Source organism: Oncorhynchus gorbuscha, unplaced genomic scaffold (assembly GCF_021184085.1).
Source record: "Oncorhynchus gorbuscha isolate QuinsamMale2020 ecotype Even-year unplaced genomic scaffold, OgorEven_v1.0 Un_scaffold_1691, whole genome shotgun sequence".
Taxonomy (NCBI): Eukaryota; Metazoa; Chordata; class Actinopteri; order Salmoniformes; family Salmonidae; genus Oncorhynchus; species Oncorhynchus gorbuscha.
The window spans coordinates 89,906-106,075 of NW_025746394.1; the positions used below are offsets into that span (position 1 = coordinate 89,906).

General features: G+C 41.0%; 1 protein-coding gene across 1 annotated transcript; it reads right to left on the bottom strand.

Moving 5' to 3' along the window:
- Positions 1-416: 416 nt before the first annotated feature.
- Positions 417-15,929, bottom strand: LOC124023826 (NLR family CARD domain-containing protein 3-like). The gene is made up of 11 exons (XM_046338034.1): positions 15,614-15,929; positions 14,109-14,207; positions 12,034-12,150; positions 11,617-11,701; positions 11,265-11,487; positions 9,080-10,871; positions 8,729-8,809; positions 3,437-3,446; positions 1,745-1,896; positions 1,548-1,594; positions 417-1,105 (listed from the first exon to the last, which is right to left on the bottom strand). The coding sequence occupies exons 2-11, from the start codon at positions 14,189-14,191 to the stop codon at positions 549-551; spliced, it is 3,147 nt and encodes a 1,048-aa protein (XP_046193990.1). The 5' UTR covers positions 14,192-14,207; positions 15,614-15,929; the 3' UTR covers positions 417-548.
- Between the last annotated feature and the right edge of the window lie 241 nt (positions 15,930-16,170).

Here is a 16,170-nt window from a genome sequence, read left to right on the forward strand (position 1 = left end):
GGTCATAAGAGACGGTAGCAGCAACATTATGTACAAAATAAGTTTAAAAAAGAAGTTACAAACAATGCAAATAAACTAACAAAAAACACAATCGGTTGGGGGCACATAAAACGTCTGCCTTCTTCTCCAGGGCCATTTATGTATGAGTGTGTGTGTGTGTGTGTGTGTGTGTGTGTGTGTGTGTGTGTGTGTGTGTGTCCAGTGTGTGTGTCCAGTATTTGTGTATGTGTGTCCAGTGCGTGTGTGTGTGTCCGTTGCGTGTGTGTGTCCTGTGTGTGTGTTTGTGTGTGTGAGTCCAGTGTGTGTGTACAGTGTGTGTGTACCGTGCGTGTGAGTCCAGTGTGTGTGTGTACAGTGTGCGTGTACCGTGTGTGTGAGTCCAGTGTGTGTGTACAGTGTGTGTGTACAGTGTGTGTGAGTCCAGTGTGTGTGTACAGTGTGTGTGTTCTCACAGGGCGCAAGATTTAGCCAAACTGGTGTGTGTGTTCCTCCATGTATTTAAATGTCATATTGTGATCAAACATAAAACACATGATTAGAGTGAAACATCATGTTGTGTTTGACAATGAGACCACTTGACAAAGGGACACTGAGGAGGTAACATCATAAACCCTAAACCCTGGATAGAGCGGCTCGGTGAATGTGGTGTGGAATGTGTACAGGTGGGTCAGTGTGTCAGAGGAGACTCTGTAGAAGGACAGAGTGCCGGCTGGCCAGTCCAGATACACTCCTACTCTGTGGGAGCTGGAGGACGGGATGTCTATGGTAGTGTGATTATTATTGTGACAGGCCTTGTAACTGTTATCAGAGCAGACCAGACTCCAGGACTTGTCATTGTATCCAATCCCACAGTCAATGCCCCCTCCTCTCCTTTTGATTCCTTTATATGTCACTCCCATAACAGCCCCTCCCCCACTCCTCTCTACCTCCCAGTAACAGCGCCCAGTCAGACCCTCGCTACACAGCACCTGTTCACAGTCCTCAAATCTATCTGGGTGAACAGGATACCGCCGCTCCTGTCTCCTACATGTCACCTTTCTGTTCTCCTCAGACAGAGAGAGGAGTCTGTTTACTGTGTTTGGGTCCAGTGTGAGATCACAGGCATCTGATGGATAAAACCAGACACAATATTAGAAATCATCATCATTCACATTAGAATGTTAATTCACTTTTCACTAATTAATTTAATGTAGATGTGTCTAGGTATCAACAGGAGAAGTTAAGGTAACTTGAGACTTGTTGAATGATCATATGTTATACAGTATGGTAATGTAATAAAACACTTATTCACAAAAATGACACACATACACTCACACCCTGAACACAAACACATTTCTAATGTATCACGAACATGCCACTCACCTACACAGACACACACATTGTCAAAGCAACTCGTTCTAAACTTTGGTGTCCCTGATTTCTGCTTCTGTAGAACTACATATTATATTTAATATGACCAAGTAAGTAATGATGGTGGTCTTTGACTTTGACTTAACTTTAATTCAAGACTTTTCTTAATCATATTCTTCACAGTAGTCAACACTCACATTTTCTAAGGCCAGGTTTCATTCTGTTCTCTCCACCATGTTCCACACTGTAGTGGTAAGCAGAAGAACAGACAGTCATTGAGGGATACACACAACACACACACAGTCAGCATATAATTTGGTAAGAATGTTTGTCTTAACAGGCCTGATAACTCAAACATGTCTGATATGAACATTGACATAAACCCTCTACATACTTGAGTTTCTCCAGTCTGCAGTGTGGATCCTCCAGTCCAGCAGAGAGCAGTCTGACTCCCGAGTCTCCTGGGTGATTGTAGCTCAGGTCCAGCTCTCTCAGATGTGAGGGGTTTGACCTCAGAGCTGAGACCAGAGAAGCACAGCCTTCCTCTGTGACTAGACAGCCTGACAGCCTGATAAAGAGATCATCATCATCATTTCACAAACACACTGTTAAAACTGACCCGACCATTTTAAAAGAAGTATCAGTCAAAACAGTGAGGTATCAGATTTAGATTGTATTGAGTATTCAGTCCACACCATACAAAATCAAATCAAAATCAAATCCAAATTTAATTGTCACATGCGCCGAATACAACAAGTGTAGACTTTATTGTTAAATGCTTACTTACAAGCCCTTAACCAACAGTGTAGACCTCACAGTGAAATGCTGACTTACAAGCCCTTAATCAACAGTGTAGACCTCACAGTGAAATGCTGACTTACAAGCCCTTAACCAACAGTATAGACCTTGCAGTGAAATGCTGACTTACAAGCCCTTAACCAACAGTGTAGACCTCACCGTGAAATGCTTTACTGACAAGCCCTTAACCAACAGTGTAGACCTCACCGTGAAATGCTTTACTGACAAGCCCTTAACCAACAGTGTAGACCTCACAGTGAAATGCTTTACTGACAAGCCCTTAACCAACAGTGTAGACCTCACAGTGAAATGCTTACTTACAAGCCCTTAACCAACAGTGTAGACCTCACAGTGAAAAGCTTACTTACAAGCCCTTAACCAACAGTGCAGTTCAAGAAGAGTTAAGAAAATATTTACCAAATAAACTAAAGTAAAAAACAAAATAAAAAACTATAAAAAGTAACACAATAACATAACAATAATGAGGTTATATACAAGGGGTACCAGTACTGAGTCAGAGTGCGGGGTTACCGGTTAGTTGAAGTCATTTTTACATGTAGGTACGGGTGAAGTGACTATGCAAAGATATTTAACAGCGAGTATCAGCAACCAAATGGATGGGGAGCGTGGGGGTCTATGTAATGGTCCGGTGGCCATTTGATGAATTGTTCAGCAGTCTTATGGCTTGGGGGGAAGAAGCTATTAAGGATCCTTTTGGTCCCAGACTTGGTGCTACGGTACCACTTGCCGTGCGGTAGCAGAGAAAACAGTCTATGACGAGGGTGACTTGAGTCTCTGACAATTTTAATGTGCTTTCCTCTGACACCGCCTATTATATAGGTCCTGGGTGGCAGGAAGCTTGGCCCCAGTGATGTACTGGGCCATACGCACTACCCTCTATAGAGCCTTGTGGTCAGATGCCGAGCAGTTGCCATAGCAGGCGGTGATGCAACCGGTAAGGATGCTCTCGATGGTGCAGCTGTAGATCTTTTTGATAGGGGGACCCATGCCAAATCTTTTCAGTCTCCTGAGGGGGAAAGTTTGGTAATTTGGTAAAACTGATTTAATTTTGCCTGCATTAAAGTCCCTGGCCACTAGGAGCGCAGCTTCTGGATGAGCATTTTCTTGTTTGCTTATGGCCTGATAGAGTTGGTTGAGTGCGGTCATAGTGCCAGCATCAGTCTGTGGTGGTAAGTAGATGGCTATGAATAATATAGATGAGAAATCTCTTGGTAGATAGTGTGGTCTACAGCTTATCATAAGGTATTCTACCTCGGGTAAGCAATACCTCGAGACTTCTTTAATATTAGACATCACGCACCAGTTTTTATTGACGGAAAGACACACACCCCCACCCCTCGTTTTACCAGACGTAGCTTCTCTGTTCTGCCGGTGCATTAAAAATCCCACCAGCTCGATATTATCCGTGTCGTCGTTCAGCTACGACTCGGTGAAACATTAGATATTACAGTTCTTAATGTCCTGTCGGTAGGATAATCGTAATCGTTGGTCATCAATTTTATTTTCCAATGATTGCATGCTAGCAAGTAGAATGGATGGCAGTGGGATTTTAATCGCTCGCCTACGGATTCTCAGAAGGCAGCTCAATTTGCGTCCTCTTTTCCTCCGTCTTTTCTTCATGCAAATTACGGGGATTTGGGCCTGTTCCCGGGAGAGCAGTATATTCTACTCGTTAAAGGAAAAAGCTTCCTCCAGTTCGTAGTGAGGAATCGCAGTTCTTATGTCCAGAAGTTATTTTTCAGTCATAAGAGACGGTAGCAGCAACATTATGTACAAAATAAGTAAAGTAATATATGTGACAAACAACGCTAAAAAACTAACAAAATAACGCAATTGAGACGTCAGCCATCCTCTTCGGCGCCATCTTTTGACAGTGAAGCTAACATTTAAATGTGGTTCTAAACTATATCATTTTCAATTTTAGATAAAATGTTTCATATAAGGTAACAGAATATTTAATGTCACCTTTTATTTGAGGGTATTTTCATACATATCCGTTTCACCATTTAGAAAAATAAACACACTTTATGTATCTAGTCCCCCTATATGAAAAAGTAAAAGTATTCTGACCAATTCACTTATTGTGTATTAAAATTGTCAAAAAGTTTAGTGCAATGAATACATCAAGCTTGTGACTTCCATGATTAAGAAAAATCATGAGTTAGTCATTAATAATAACGAGTGAGAGAATTACAGAGGCTACAACAAAACATACTAACCTCTCACCATTAACCTCTAATTAAAGGTGCCATTCTAACCTCTCACCATTAACCTCTAATTAAAGGTGACATTCTAACCTCTCACCATTAACCTCTAATTAAAGGTGACATTCTAACCTCTCACCATTAACCTCTAATTAAAGGTGACATTCTAACCTCTCACCATTAACCTCTAATTAAAGGTGACATTCTAACCTCTCACCATTAACCTCTAATTAAAGGTTACATTCTGTACTGTCTGTCACCTAATATGAATCATTTGATCTCAATAGAAAATTATGGAGCATAGCGCCAAATTTAAAACTGTAAACTTCACTGTCCACACACATATGATGTGGACTATGTGTGTCTGGTAAACACATATGATGTGGACTATGTGTCTGGTAAACACATATGATGTGGACTATGCGTGTCTGGTAAACACATGTGATGTGGACTATGCGTGTCTGGTAAACACATGTGATGTGGACTATGCGTGTCTGGTAAACACATGTGATGTGGACTATGCGTGTCTGGTAAACACATGTGATGTGGACTATGCGTGTCTGGTAAACACATGTGATGTGGACTATGCGTGTCTGGTAAACACATGTGATGTGGACTATGCGTGTCTGGTAAACACATGTGATGTGGACTATGCGTGTCTGGTAAACACATGTGATGTGGACTATGCGTGTCTGGTAAACACATGTGATGTGGACTATGCGTGTCTGGTAAACACATGTGATGTGGACTATGCGTGTCTGGTAAACACATGTGATGTGGACTATGCGTGTCTGGTAAACACATGTGATGTGGACTATGCGTGTCTGGTAAACACATGTGATGTGGACTATGCGTGTCTGGTAAACACATGTGATGTGGACTATGCGTGTCTGGTAAACACATGTGATGTGGACTATGCGTGTCTGGTAAACACATGTGATGTGGACTATGCGTGTCTGGTAAACACATGTGATGTGGACTATGCGTGTCTGGTAAACACATATGATGTGGACTATGCGTGTCTGGTAAACACATATGATGTGGACTATGCGTGTCTGGTAAACACATATGATGTGGACTATGCGTGTCTGGTAAACACATGTGATGTGGACTATGCGTGTCTGGTAAACACATGTGATGTGGACTATGCGTGTCTGGTAAACACATGTGATGTGGACTATGCGTGTCTGGTAAACACATGTGATGTGGACTATGCGTGTCTGGTAAACACATGTGATGTGGACTATGCGTGTCTGGTAAACACATGTGATGTGGACTATGCGTGTCTGGTAAACACATGTGATGTGGACTATGCGTGTCTGGTAAACACATGTGATGTGGACTATGCGTGTCTGGTAAACACATGTGATGTGGACTATGCGTGTCTGGTAAACACATGTGATGTGGACTATGCGTGTCTGGTAAACACATGTGATGTGGACTATGCGTGTCTGGTAAACACATGTGATGTGGACTATGCGTGTCTGGTAAACACATGTGATGTGGACTATGCGTGTCTGGTAAACACATGTGATGTGGACTATGCGTGTCTGGTAAACACATGTGATGTGGACTATGCGTGTCTGGTAAACACATGTGATGTGGACTATGTGTCTGGTAAACACATGTGATGTGGACTATGCGTGTCTGGTAAACACATGTGATGTGGACTATGCGTGTCTGGTAAACACATGTGATGTGGACTATGCGTGTCTGGTAAACACATGTGATGTGGACTATGCGTGTCTGGTAAACACATATGATGTGGACTATGCGTGTCTGGTAAACACATATGATGTGGACTATGCGTGTCTGGTAAACACATATGATGTGGACTATGCGTGTCTGGTAAACACATATGATGTGGACTATGCGTGTCTGGTAAACACATATGATGTGGACTATGTGTCTGGTAAACACATATGATGTGGACTATGCGTGTCTGGTAAACACATATGATGTGGACTATGCGTGTCTGGTAAACACATATGATGTGGACTATGCGTGTCTGGTAAACACATATGATGTGGACTATGCGTGTCTGGTAAACACATATGATGTGGACTATGCGTGTCTGGTAAACACATATGATGTGGACTATGCGTGTCTGGTAAACACATATGATGTGGACTATGCGTGTCTGGTAAACACATATGATGTGGACTATGCGTGTCTGGTAAACACATATGATGTGGACTATGCGTGTCTGGTAAACACATATGATGATGTGGACTATGGACGTGTCTGGTAAACACATATGATGTGGACTATGCGTGTCTGGTAAACACATATGATGTGGACTATGCGTGTCTGGTAAACACATATGATGTGGACTATGCGTGTCTGGTAAACACATATGATGTGGACTATGCGTGTCTGGTAAACACATATGATGTGGACTATGCGTGTCTGGTAAACACATATGATGTGGACTATGCGTGTCTGGTAAACACATATGATGTGGACTATGCGTGTCTGGTAAACACATATGATGTGGACTATGCGTGTCTGGTAAACACATATGATGTGGACTATGCGTGTCTGGTAAACACATATGATGTGGACTATGCGTGTCTGGTAAACACATATGATGTGGACTATGCGTGTCTGGTACACACATATGATGTGGACTATGTGTGTCTGGTACACACATATGATGTGGACTATGTGTGTCTGGTACACACATATGATGTGGACTATGTGTGTCTGGTACACACATATGATGTGGACTATGTGTGTCTGGTACACACATATGATGTGGACTATGTGTGTCTGGTACACACATATGATGTAGACTATGTGTCTGGTACACACATATGATGTAGACTATGTGTCTGGTACACACATATGATGTAGACTATGTGTCTGGTACACACATATGATGTAGACTATGTGTCTGGTACACACATATGATGTAGACTATGTGTCTGGTACACACATATGATGTAGACTATGTGTCTGGTACACACATATGATGTAGACTATGTGTCTGGTACACACATATGATGTGGACTATGTGCCTGGTAAACACATATGATGTGGACTATGTAATTAACTAGAAAGTCGGGGCACTACGAAATAATATTTACAAAGCAGTTATCTTCCGAATAAACTCTTAAAGACCTAGTAATATTTTACATCAATAGCAGTCAATATTAATTGGCACCTTATTTCAGTCTCATCTGAAAGTTATAAATTCTTGGTTATCTTCACAAACCCTGGCTAACAAGTTGAATCAGCAATTCAAAATTGGGTTTAATTATTTATTTACTAAATACCTAAGTAATCACACAGACATACACAGAATGAATCATACCTTGATTACAAATTATGTCATAAAGGAAAACGTCCCTAGCGGACGGAACACAAAAGAAAAGGGGCTGGGTTTGAGTGAAAGAGCGGGAAGACTGAGGAACAAAGGGAGAACCGATGTCTCTATTGTAAATATGGTATCTTATGCATTCTAAATTACCGCCCATTTGGAAAAGGAAAATGCAATAAATATTTACTCTGAGCTGCGCTTCGGTAATTTGGTGGTAGATGGAAGGCCGTGTTGCTCAACCGAGTTCTATTGAAGAATGTCTCTGCTTGTAAATTGGATACGTTGTAGTAATGTCGTTGTGTGGTAGACTGGATACTCTGTCTGTTCTTTCCTAGCCCACTTTTGCAGCTGCTGTTGCTAACTCAACGGCTAGGAGGTATCACTGAACCCTTCTGACATCGGACCGTCATCCTAATGTACCCGGAACAGGAAGTTACATTTTCGTCAAGACTTTATAAAGTGGAGGGAGAAGGGTGTGTTTTCATAGTTTACAGCCCATGTCTCTTCACAGGGGCGGGTCACTGATTGAGCAGAGCCCTAACCTTATGAAAACCCAAATCTCTCATTTGGAAGCTAAAATTACATGTAATCTTTTCACCAATAATTTTATATTCAAACATTTAAATTGAACAACAATTCCATGTGAATCCGATAACTACAATGCTCAGACTAGAGTTTATGTCATCCTATCATTGATGAGAATGTCTCGGATGACAACCGAACTGACATCATATTCATTAAGTACCCACGCATATGTTCAATTGGTCGGATTACCAGAATATGGTTAATTTCCTCCCACCTTCTGATGTTCCCAGAAACTCTATGTTAACCAAGGGGTTTTTAAATGTCACATCAGTAGGGTAGAGAGAGGAAAAGGGGGGTATTTATGACTGTCATAAACCTACCCCCAGCCCAACGTCATGACAACAGGAATACTGACCTCAGAGTCTCCAGTTTACAGTGGGGATTCCCCAGTCCGTCAGAGAGCAGCTTCACTCCTGAATCCTTCAGGTCATTGTTACTCAGATCCAGCTCTCTCAGGTGTGAGGGGTTTGACTTCAGAGCAGAGGCCAGAGAAGCACAGCCTTTGTCCGTGACTCCACAGCCTGACAGCCTGACAAAGAGATCATCATGATTTTACAAACACACTGTTCATTTAACACCAGGATTGTAGAAGGACAATTGCAGATGTATTTAGTTCATTCTTTCAAACAACATATACAGTAGATTCATCTTCCGTCTCCTAGAATTGTATTGTTATTTTATTATACTAATGTGAACAGCAATGTACTGATTCAATATGTTATTCAATAATACACATTATTCTCTAAACTGAATATTTCATCCTGCTGATTAGTTCTTAAATATCATTGTATTTACTCACAGAGCAGCTCTGGAGGCGTTGACCACTGGCAGCAGCCTCAGAAGACCTTCCTCTGATCTGGAGTATTTCTTCAGGTCAAACACATCCAGCTCCTTTTCTGAAGACAGCAACACAAAGACCAGAGCTGACCACTGTGAAGGTGAGAGTTTTGCTTCTGAGACACTTCCTGAGCTCAGGTAGTTTTGGATCTCCTCCACTAGAGAATGGTCATTCAGTTCATTCAGACAGTGGAACAGATTGATACTCCTCTCTGGAGAGGGATTCTCCCTGATCTTCTCCTTGATGTACTTGACTGTTTTTTCATGGCTCTGTGAGCTGCTTCTTGTCTTTGTCAGTAGACCTCGTAAGTGCTTCTGATTGGACTCCAGTGAGAGGCCCAGAAGGAAGCGGAGGAAAAGGTCCAGGTTTCCAGTCTCACTTTGTAAGGCTTCATCCACAGCACTCTTGTAGACTGTGACTTTAATTTTCTGTCTGATCCTCACATAAAAGTTCCTGGATGTTGATTGAGGTTCGGCCATTAGATTCTCATTGTTGTTGCTGAATGAGAGGAACACATATACAGCAGCCAGAAACTCCTGAATGCTCAGATGCACGAAGCAGTACACCTTGTCCTGGTACAGCCCACATTCCTCTTTAAAGATCTGTGTGCACAATCCTGAGTACACTGAGGCTTCATTGACATCAATGCCAGCCTCTTTCAGGTCTTCTTCATAGAAAATCAGATTGCCCTTCACAAGCTGTTGAAAAGCCAGTTTTCCCAGTGACAGAATTCTCTCTTTATTCCAGTGTGGACCTGTCTCTTCTTTCTCAAGATACTTTTCATTCTTCTTTATGGTATGAAACACCACAAGGTGTGTGTACATCTCAGTCAGAGTACTGGGCATCTCTTCTCTCTTATGTTTCAGCATGTGTTCAAGGACTGTTGCAGAAATCCAACAGAAGACTGGAATGTGGCACATGATGTGGAGGCTCCTTGATGTCTTTATGTGTGAGATGATTCTGCTGGCCAGGTCCTCATCACTGAATCTCTTCCTGAAGTACTCCTCCTTCTGTGGGTCATTGAACCCTCGTATCTCTGTCACCTGGTCAACACACTCAGGGGGGATCTGATTGGCTGCTGCAGGTCGGGTAGTTATCCAGATGAGAGCAGAGGGAAGCAGGTTTCCCTTGATGAGATTTGTCAGCAGAACATCCACTGAGGTTGACTTGGTGACGTCACAACAGATCTTGTTGTTCTGGAAGTCTAGGGGCAGTCGGCACTCATCCAGACCATCAAAGATGAACAGAACTTTGTACCTGTCATAGTTGGAGATTCTTGATTGTTTGGTTTCCATTGAGAAGTGGTTGAGAAGTTCAATCAAAGTGTGTTTTTTCTCTTTCATCAAATTCAGCTCCCGAAAAGGGAATGAAAAAACAAATTGGACATCCTGATTTGCTTTTCCTTCAGCCCAGTCCAGAATGAACTTCTGCACAGAGACTGTTTTTCCAATGCCAGCGACTCCCTTTGTCAACACAGTTCTGATAAGTTTGTTTTGTCCAGTTAAGGGTTTGAAGATTTCATTACATTTGATTGCAGTCTCTGGTCTTGCTTGTTTCCTGGTTGTTGTCTCAATCTGTCTCAGCTCATGTTCATTATTGACCTCTCCTGTTCCACCCTCTGTGATGTAGAGCTCTGTGTAGATCTTATTGAGAAGTGTTGGGTTTCCTTGTTTAGCGAACCCCTCAAATACACATTGAAACTTCTTCTCTAGATTAGATTTGAGTTCACGTTGGCAAATCACAGCAAGTTCATCTGAATGAAGAAATAACACAGAGGATATTAATATTACATCTGATTTAATGCCTACAGTATTGTTAGATTGTGCTAGAATGTTTACATTGTAATAATGTATTATCTTACTGTAACTGTCTGTATAAATGTGTAAATGTTTTCATTATACATTACACACCGGTGTGACTGATTTATATCATTATTGGTATTATTGATGGTATTATTAATTCTCTCTTGTCTAAATTAATCACCACAACACATCCCTGCTGGTACTGTACTTGATGAGGTCACTAGGTGTTGTGTTAAGTCTGGTACAATGTCATTGAGTTACACGGCTATTTTAGCTGTACTTTAGTTTCAGCTTTTAAATGTTTGTTATAAAACAGCATTCAACATGAGGCAGACAGCTCTTACTTTTCTCCAGTGTGTCAGCAAGCTCCTTCTGGTTCATTTTCCTCAGGACGTGCAGTGTGATCTTCAGAGCTCCCTCTCTGGCACTGCTCTCCTGCTTCTCATCTTCAGCGTCCACCACTTCCTGCTTCTGACTCTCAAAGCCTTGTGGGAGTTCTGGACTAAGAATCCTCTTGAACATCTTCAGCTCGTTCTTTACAAATGTGATAATATTCTCTTCAAGCAACTGAAATAAATAAAGTAAATAAGTTAAGCAAGAGAAGAATTGCTTTCTCATGAACACATTAATGAATGATTGACAGATCAACTTTACTTGAGGTAAACAAAAACAAATGTACATAACAGGACCACATACACTGAATATGGAGGCTAAGTCTGTTTGATGACTCTGGGAAGACTGACCACTGAGAATCTCTGACTCTGATCTCTCCTGTTGGTTTCTGTGGACAAAACATCCAAGGAGTGCAAACACACACACACACACACACACACACACACACACACACACACACACACACACACACACACACACACACACACACACACACACACACACACACACACACACACACACACACACACACACACACACACACACACACACAGGGAGGGAATGTTGTGTTTGTTTAATAATGTTTCAGGACTTTGAAAATGGAAAAAAGGATTAGTCTATGGATTATTAAAACAAAAATAAATTGAAAAATGGGAGAGGAGAAATAACTAGAGACAGTGTTGTTTAACTCCCTGACCATGACCCATGAGTACCTCTTACCTTTGTCCAGTAGAAAAGTCTGCCTCTCTGAACAATATAGGTGTACCCATAGACCGCTCACTCTTCATGGACACACCGATGGGTACAAGGGAGGCTGGTCTCTCCTGCTTGATTGGACTTCAACACAACAGAGACAAACATTACGTCTCTCATCTACTCTGAGCTCAGATGGAGAAACATACTGTAAGAAGAGTTTCATTCCAAAACACTATATATCCGTTTTCAGAAATGTTGGTACATTGGCTTTGATGGTTTAAAGGACTCTGAACAACAGTGTCCTGATGAGAGAGCACATGTTCTAATCCAGGTGAAATTGTGCTCATTGTCATGGATTTATCCAAATAAATGTCACTAGAAAACAGCTAAAACAAATGGAACTGCAGCTACTTTGCTGTTATTCTGGCTGCACTCTTTGACGTGACTGTAAGTTATCTGTAGTTGTCTAGCTAGCAAGGGATAAGAATGTTACCACCCAGTTTGGCAATGGATCATTTAGAACGAACAACTGGGGCGTGTCCATAGATACAGAACAAAAATAATTAACTACTGGGTCTCATCCATAGATACAAAACAAAAATAATTAACTACTGGGTCTCATCCATAGATACAGAACAAAAATAATTAACTACTGGGACTCATCCATAGATACAGAACAAAAAGACTAGGTCTCATCCATAGATACAGAACAAAAAGACTAGGTCTCATCCATAGATACAGAACAAAAAGACTTAACTACTGGGTCTCATCCATAGATACAGAACAAAAAGACTAGGTCTCATCCATAGATACAGAACAAAAAGACTTAACTACTGGGTCTCATCCATAGATACAGAACAAAAAGACTGGGTCTCATCCATAGATACAGAACAAAAAGACTGGGTCTCATCCATAGATACAGAACAAAAAGACTGGGTCTCATCCATAGATACAGAACAAAAAGACTGGGTCTCATCCATAGATACAGAACAAAAAGACTGGGTCTCATCCATAGATACAGAACAAAAAGACTAGGTCTCATCCATAGATACAGAACAAAAAGACTTAACTACTGGGTCTCATCCATAGATACAGAACAAAAAGACTGGGTCTCATCCATAGATACAGAACAAAAAGACTGGGTCTCATCCATAGATACAGAACAAAAAGACTGGGTCTCATCCATAGATACAGAACAAAAAGACTAGGTCTCATCCATAGATACAGAACAAAAAGACTTAACTACTGGGTCTCATCCATAGATACAGAACAAAAAGACTTAACTACTGGGTCTCATCCATAGATACAGAACAAAAAGACTTAACTACTGGGTCTCATCCATAGATACAGAACAAAAAGACTTAACTACTGGGTCTCATCCATAGATACAGAACAAAAAGACTGGGTCTCATCCATAGATACAGAACAAAAAGACTGGGTCTCATCCATAAATACAGAACAAAAAGAAATAACTACTGAGTCTCATCCATAGATACAGAACAAAAAGACTTAACTACCGGGTCTCATCCATAGATACAGAACAAAAAGACTGGGTCTCATCCATAGATACAGAACAAAAAGACTGGGTCTCATCCATAGATACAGAACAAAAAGACTGGGTCTCATCCATAGATACAGAACAAAAAGACTTAACGACTGGGTCTCATCCATAGATACAGAACAAAAAGACTGGGTCTCATCCATAGATACAGAACAAAAAGACTGGGTCTCATCCATAGATACAGAACAAAAAGACTGGGTCTCATCCATAGATACAGAACAAAAAGACTGGGTCTCATCCATAGATACAGAACAAAAAGACTTAACGACTGGGTCTCATCCATAGATACAGAACAAAAAGACTGGGTCTCATCCATAGATACAGAACAAAAAGACTGGGTCTCATCCATAGATACAGAACAAAAAGACTGGGTCTCATCCATAGATACAGAACAAAAAGACTTAACGACTGGGTCGCGTCTCTGGCAACCGAACCAATAGAAAGTAACCATGAGCAATCATTTCTGATGAAAACAAATGTGATTGGGATACAGCATTTTGGAAATAAACTCTTCATATGAACAAACTTGTCATCTCACCTTTTAGCTGTGGTGTCATGTTCCCCAGAGAGTCTCATTTTGGAGGCAGGGCCCCCCTCCTCTTTCTCCCCAGAGATACTCATTTTAGACCACTGACAACTAAACAGAGATCCAGCATGTTGGTTGTGATTAACACAGTGACAACTAAACAGAGATCCAGCATGTTGGTTGTGATTAACACAGTGACAACTAAACAGAGATCCAGCATGTTGGTTGTGATTAACACAGTGACAACTAAACAGAGATCCAGCATGTTGGTTGTGATTAACACAGTGACAACTAAACAGAGATCCAGCATGTTGGTTGTGATTAACACAGTGACAACTAAACAGAGATCCAGCATGTTGGTTGTGATTAACACAGTGACAACTAAACAGAGATCCAGCATGTTGGTTGTGATTAACACAGTGACAACTAAACAGAGATCCAGCATGTTGGTTGTGATTAACACAGTGACAACTAAACAGAGATCCAGCATGTTGGTTGTGATTAACACAGTGACAACTAAACAGAGATCCAGCATGTTGGTTGTGATTAACACAGTGACAACTAAACAGAGATCCAGCATGTTGGTTGTGATTAACACAGTGACAACTAAACAGAGATCCAGCATGTTGGTTGTGATTAACACAGTGACAACTAAACAGAGATCCAGCATGTTGGTTGTGATTAACACAGTGACAACTAAACAGAGATCCAGCATGTTGGTTGTGATTAACACAGTGACAACTAAACAGAGATCCAGCATGTTGGTTGTGATTAACACAGTGACAACTAAACAGAGATCCAGCATGAACGTGGTACCTTCAGGCGTTTGGAAATTGCTCCCAAGGATGAAACAGACTTGTGGAGGTCTACAATTTTTTTCTGAGGTTTTGGCTGATTTCTTTTGATTTTCCCATGATGTCAAGCAAAGAGGCACTGAGTTTGAAGGTAGGCCTTGAAATACATCCACAGATACACCTCCAATTGACTCAAATAATGTGATTTAGCCTATCAGAAGCTTCTAAAGCCATGACATAATTTTCTGGAATTTTCCAAGCTGTTTAAAGGCACAGTCAACTTAGTGTATGTAAACTTCTGACCCACTGGAATTGTGATACAGTGAATTATAAGTGAAATAATCTGTCAGTAAACAATTGTTGGTGAAATGACTTGTGTCACAAAGTAGAAGTCCTAACCGACTTGTCAAAACTATAGTTTGTTAACAAGACATTTGTGGAGTGGTTGGAAAACTAGTTTTAATGGCTCCAACCTAAGTGTATGTAAACTTCTGACTTCAACTGTATAATAGTGGTTTGTTAGTGCTATTTCATATAACAATATAGGCCTTCCAGTGCCAGGACAGAGCAGGTAGCCTAGACCTGATATTTTTCACATTTCCAACGAGACCATCAGGTTGTCAGCATGATAAGAGATCATATATCAAACCTACTCTGACTATTGAAAGTCTGACAACGACCTAACTTTATAATATAATATAGTTCTATATAGCCTAGACTTACCAGTCTGCTCGTCTTTCCTTCAAATCAACACATTTATCCGACTTCTTGCAGAGAAATGTGTCCCACAGTTTCAACAGCCATTTTGAAAGTGTGTTAGGTCACAAACCTACTTTTAATTTCATATGAGGAAACTGGTGCGGCCGCCTGTTTTCTTGCAGAAGAAGTAGACTCTCTCATATGAGGAAACTGGTGCGGCCGCCTGTTTTCTTGCAGAAGAAGTAGACTCTCTCATATGAGGAAACTGGTGCGGCCGCCTGTTTTCTTGCAGAAGAAGTAGACTCTCATAGGGAACTCATTCAACCAGCCTAAACAACAGTAAATATAACATGTCAAATGGTCCAAAGAGAATCCTGTCGTCCTAATGAAGCCATGTGCATTAAAGACAGATATACTGCTACACATGTAGGATCTTCATTTCAGTCAGTTTGCTGCAGCAGGAAAATAATCCTGAAGCAACAGGACATTTGAATTATTATGTGGATTATAATTAATGGACATTTTTCAAAAGTGGAAATTACAAACTTCAGAAGCCTTTTTAACCTTCAAATATCAAATCA

Bases quoted from the DNA above. Each gene is read 5' to 3' on its own strand.
- LOC124023826 (XM_046338034.1), bottom strand. From the start codon at position 14,191: ATGAGTATCTCTGGGGAGAAAGAGGAGGGGGGCCCTGCCTCCAAAATG. The intron at 11,702-12,033 runs GTAAGAGGTACT...TTTTGTCCACAG, and splicing joins GACTTTTCTACTGGACAAAG to AAACCAACAGGAGAGATCAG. The intron at 11,488-11,616 runs GTATGTGGTCCT...TATTTATTTCAG, and splicing joins ACTTAGCCTCCATATTCAGT to TTGCTTGAAGAGAATATTAT.